Genomic DNA, 5724 nt, shown 5'->3' with positions numbered 1-5724 from the left:
CGCCTGGTATAGAGGTCCTGGATGGCAAGAAGCTTTACGCACTACCCTCTGTAGTGCCTTGCGGTCAGAGGCCGAGCAGTTGCCATACCAGGCAGTGATGCAACCAGTCAGGATGCTCTCGATGGTTCAGTTGTAGAACCTTTTGAGGATCTGAGGACCCATGCCAAATCTTTCCAGTRTCCTAAGGGGGAYTAGGTTTTGTCGTGCCCTCTTCACAACTGTCTTGGTGTGCTTGGACCGTGTTAGTTTGTTGGTGATGTGGACACCAAGGAACTTGAAGCTCTCAACCTGCTCCACTACAGCCCTGTCYATGAGAATGGGCACGTGCTCGGTCCTCCTTTCCTGTAGTCCAGMTGAAAGCTATGATCCCTTKAATGARGTCACTTGTTAAKTCCACTTCAATCAGTGTAGATGAAGGAGAGGAGACCGGTGAAACAATTATTTTCAAACCTTGAGACATGGATTGTGTAGGTGTGCCATTCAGAGTGTGAATGGACGAGACAAAAGATTTCAATGCTGTTGAACGGGTGCACCAGTTTGTGTCAAGCACTATAACACTGCTGTTTAAAAAAAAATGCTCAACAATTTCCCTTGTGTATCAAGAATGATGCACCACCCAAATGACATCCAGCCAACTTGACARATGGTTAATTAAGGTGTCCTTAACTTTTTGTACACTCACTGAAGTTATTCAATAGAGCTGTTTCTCAAACAACCTTAACCTAATTATAGGAATTTGTTGTAAGAACTGTAAAATCAATTCTGGATTAGGCTATAGGACGGAAGGCGTAACCATCAATCAAATATGAAAAGTCGGCACTTAGTCAGCACACATCTAATTCTTGAATTCTTACTGTAAATCACGTGATGGTGACTAAACGACTGTTTGGCTTTTGACTTTCATTTTCATCTTTGCAACTTCCTCAAAAATGGTGAGTAGCTTTTTTGCACCGTCTGTTGAGAAGAAATTAAGAAGAAATTAAGATAGGCCTACACGGCAAAAATGAACAATTGAACACACTATCTTGTATCCATCTATCGATTTAGCCAAAACAACTCGAAATCTATTGAAGAGTTTTGACGCGCAGGAACGCGCGCACGTAAAAGGCTATAAGGAAACCAAATTTAATTTCAGATTTGGTTAAAATTATGTTAGGATCGGAGTTTAGATAAGGTAAGGGTCAGTATTATGTTTTGTTAAGTCGTTTTGCAGGTCAGAAGTGTCCTAATAGCCTCTCCCTGTGCGCAGACACGTCTATGCAAATATTAGGTGTAGTCTACAATATTTGCTCAGTCCTCTTAAAAACGTAGCTATTTCAGTAAATAATTTGGCTAATTTCAAATTAATATGAACCTTCTAATGAGTTTTCATAATAGCAGTATCAGTTATTGTATAGGCCAAGTGATCTATCTAATGGTTATGACGTCATCTTMCTCATGACAGGACGCTAAACAACAGAAGAAGTAAGCCTTAACATATTCACCATTAACATGAACTCATATTTTGATATTTAAATATATTAAATAATTGCACACTTATTTATTTAATAAAAATCTTGTTCTTTCAAAAAATATATTTATATTTTAGGGCAGAATTGCTTATATTGGCTGAAGCAAGTTTTAGGACAAATGCCTTCAGGATCATCAATGTAATGATTCAACTATGCAAAGACAGGCCTGACTGTAAGGTGCACGTGGATGAGGTATGTATGCATTTGAAGGTGTCATTCTCTACAATTGGATAGTTTATCTTCTTTTCCTGCATAAAACTACCTCAAGAAAATATGAATGAATGGATGATGGATGGATGGATGGAATTAGGGTTACCGGTAATCATCCAAAGAGACAATCATTTTATTTGTTCTTCTCATAGCAAACCTGTGTTTGTCTCTAAGATTCTCCACAGCATCTTCTTCTTAGGTTTCATTCATAAACCCCAACAATTCACCCCCAATGATATCCTTGGTGAACTAATGCCTGAAGTGGAGGAGGCTTTCCCGAGACCATTTGAGAGTTACACATGTAAACTGCCAAAACGCACTCCGTTCTCCTCTGTGCTGGATATGGTAAGTGTTGTGTTGATGAATGCTTTTTATTATTATACAGTATTAATTCAACAGAGAAGGGACAAACAGTGGTGGTCATCTTTCACCATGTTTATTGAATTTTAACTGAACTATGGATGCCCACAAGCAGTAGCGGTGAAATATCATGTGGGTAAAATATCATGTGGCTGTCCATGGTTTTGAAATCTGTGTGTGTGTGTGTGTGTGCGCGCGCATTTGTGCAAGTAGAAATACATGTTGACTCACCCTACTTGTAGAGAAACGCCAATGCCACCCTCCAGTCTTTCATGTTGATGAAACGGTCTATCATACAGCACACACTTTTATTTTTTGTCCTAGGCTACCTGGCTAAAATGCTTGCTCGCTAGCCTAACATCCATTCATAGCCAACGTTAGCTTGTTAACATTAGCCTTCTACATCCAACTACATATTGAACATCCATCCTCTCAGGCCAGGGGCACAACAATGTATGAATTAATGGTTGGATCACAATCGCCATTATAATCATTGGTCAGTACAGATAATTTAAGTAAAACCACAAGTCCAAATCCCTATCTCCATCCATGGCTAATTTTGGGAAAGGACAATTTTAGCTAGCTAAGCTATCTAGCCACCGGAGGACAACACAACGAGATGTAACAATTCAAGTTTTTCTGTCAATGATGTATGTTTTCAGTGGGATTTGATAGAAGAGTGACGCCAAAATCCAAGCTGGCTTCCCTTGACACTTTGTTTTGGTGCGTCAGGACCATTCACAGTTGAGTTCGCTCAGTTTAGCTCAACGCTGATTGGCTGATTTTGTATACTTTTTTTTATCAAGGGAGACAAAACGCTCGCTGGCTTCCCTTGCCTTCAATGCTATTTGCAGCAACAATGTCATACGCGTTTGAACCAGACAGCATCAGATAGATGGCATACCAGTAGAGAGACAGAGGAGCACTGTTTTACTCACTTGGATGCTTTCTCCTGTGAGATACTGTACATTCAGCGTCTTGCGAGTTGAAATTCTGAAACACAGAGAGAAGTCTGGCTTCCTTTGGTATCCATGAATACACACCACAGCCCACAAGGGGCATTCCTATCCTAAGATGTCTACCGTTTGTAAAAATAAAAAAAAAGTGGACAGTATATTGTGGAGAAACTTTTGTAAAGTATTCACAAAAAGATGTGTGTGACCTGCTCTAACATAATATATTGATCTGCTCCTATCTGTATATATTTGTGTAAATCATTGTGTGAATAGCAATAAGGTTTCTCTGCAATATACAGGCCACCCTTTTTTTATTTTTTGGGATTCTACCTGACCTCTCTTTTGACGTCTGTTGTCATCTACTCCCAGGTGGTCTCCTTGCTTGGACCAGACAGAGAGATCGACATACTGACGACTCTGCAGAAAATCGCCATAGACATGTCAGAACCCAAAATGAAATACCAGTTCACCTCCTCAACCATCTGTGTCTCTCAAAGGAAGGAGGTTCAAGGAAAAAAGTGTTACTATGGAGTGTCCATGTCCTGCAATGGGAGGCAAGAAGGACAGATCATGGTTGCTGTGTCCTGTCTGCGTACCTGGAACTGCCGTGTATCCAATGCCGTGATGACATACGACCCAAACACCAAGAAGAAAAGAAAGAACTTTGACCACACCTTCGAACTACCAACGAATGTCAGGTGCCAGGCTTTCAATGTGAAGACTGGGYASGAGATGCKTCCTTGCAAATCATGTCATAATCTGTTTGGCCTTGAGACAACGGAAACMAYGATGTGGCCCTACGGGAACTGCGCCGAGGCAGAGAGCTTGAGCAAACTGTTCAATGGAGAGACATTTGATGCTGGGCAAGTAGTAAATGACGAGGTGCGAAGGCAGGTGATACGGTCGGTAAGCACTGACCTGCAAAGAAAACTCGGGTCTATTGAATATGTATGGGATGGTGACTATTACATTCCACAGTAGATTGTCAAAGGTGATGGTGAAGCACATCCATACACACACATCCATACATCCATACACACACGTACGAACACATACACACAAGCACTTACACACTTTACACACACATATATACACTCATACTGCAACACACTGAGATCCAAAACATGAAACATATAATCATATCTTGGTGCAGGGCTAACAACATGTGATTTGTGGCTGACAGCTAGTGTTGAAACATTGCCAAAGCAGTGAACCACTCTGTGCATATAGTATACAGTATAACTGCTAGGCTAAAGCTATCAGCTCTTATCAATGACATCTGTGAGGTAGATGGTTCTTTTAGAAGGGGACCGTTCTTTAGAGTACCTCATGGAGATACTGTATAATTCACAATATGCCTGTAATTTAATTTAATATTCTAGTCTAGACTAAGCATTTAACATATWTWTTTTTTTAAGATGATTTTCATTGGGATTTTAAACTTTACTTCTGTATTCTGTAGTTATTAATGCACATTTTACTCATCTGTAACAAATTACTAATACTGTAAACGTTGGTGTGAATTCATGTCTGGGTTGATTTCTAGCTATGTGAGGAATTCATCTAATAAAGGAACTTACATTGTAGTCATTGTAATGTAGCCTATGTTGTAATTTGTGTGTGTGAGAGAGAGATTTTCAGTGCTTACTGTTCTTAGTTTGCAAACGGAAGGGTGAAGAGAGTTGAAATAGCAGAACAGAAAAACAGGGTGCTGAAAAGTGAAGTGCAACTATTCATGGTATATTGTATATTAGTATATTGAAGTGAATATACTGTATGTGTGTGGGAAGAGAAATGTCCTAGGATTAATAAAAACATAAGGTTAATGACCTGCACAAATAAATATGAAACATGGATATGGCAAGACCAAGGGCTTTATTTTCGGCTGCCGCTTAGTTGCAAGTGTCAAACGCACTATAGTTTGCTATTTTATCAAGTAAACTGGCGCACTGGCATTTTCCACCCTTTTGTTCGGCAATTTCCCTCCCTCAGTCTCCCCCTATTCTGTTCCTCCATCTCTGTACCTCTCCCTCTTTTCTTCTTCCCTCTCTACCCTCATACTATATTCCTCCCTCCCTTTCTCCCTCTTTCTCCATCTCTCTACCTCTCACTTTCTCCCTCCGTAACTCCTCCCCCGTGTCAAAGAACAGTCAGAAACAATTCTAGTTTGTATAAAGAACTGAAGTTGAGAGTCTGTTAGACCATTTTTACTTCCTCTATTTGTATGTTCTCCTTTCCCTTTCTCTTGATCTGAGGTAGAGATCACATGATGGGACTCCAGCTGATTGGAGACGCATAGTCACACACGCATACACACGGTGCTCAAACTCAGTTTCTATTCCAAAAAAAGGATTGAGCCCATACCATGCCTCAGTGCTGGCAAACACAAAGCTCAATGTGTCTGTGTCAAAAAAAAATATGTCTGTCTCTCTGTCGTGGCATCCTGGAAAGGGAATTTCCTGTTGAAGTAGAGGGAGAGAGCTGATTGACTGAGCTGTCTGGGGGCTCGACCAATGGAGTTTTGCGATTGGCCATTTGCTGSATTGGCCTGATACTGACACCCTGCCTCAGCACCCGTACCCCTCTCCCTCTCTCTACTTTCTCCACCCTCCCTTTCACTGTTCTCTTCTCACATTCCATCTCTCCCATACAATTTTTCCAGAAACGACAATGATCTACCAAGTATA

General features: G+C 40.7%; 1 protein-coding gene across 1 annotated transcript; it reads left to right on the top strand.

Annotated features, from left to right (window-relative positions):
* Positions 1–881: 881 nt before the first annotated feature.
* On the top strand, positions 882–4623 carry LOC112075244 (uncharacterized). The gene is made up of 5 exons (XM_024142267.2): positions 882–932; positions 1445–1464; positions 1589–1703; positions 1896–2066; positions 3407–4623. Exons 1-5 carry the CDS (start codon positions 930–932, stop codon positions 4016–4018), a joined length of 921 nt encoding a protein of 306 aa, XP_023998035.1. The 5' UTR covers positions 882–929; the 3' UTR covers positions 4019–4623.
* The last annotated feature ends 1101 nt before the right edge of the window (positions 4624–5724 follow it).

The sequence above is a fragment of the Salvelinus sp. IW2-2015 genome, unplaced genomic scaffold (genome assembly GCF_002910315.2).
Source record: "Salvelinus sp. IW2-2015 unplaced genomic scaffold, ASM291031v2 Un_scaffold3043, whole genome shotgun sequence".
Taxonomy (NCBI): domain Eukaryota; kingdom Metazoa; phylum Chordata; class Actinopteri; order Salmoniformes; family Salmonidae; genus Salvelinus; species Salvelinus sp. IW2-2015.
This window is presented reverse-complemented; position numbering and strand designations above follow the sequence as displayed.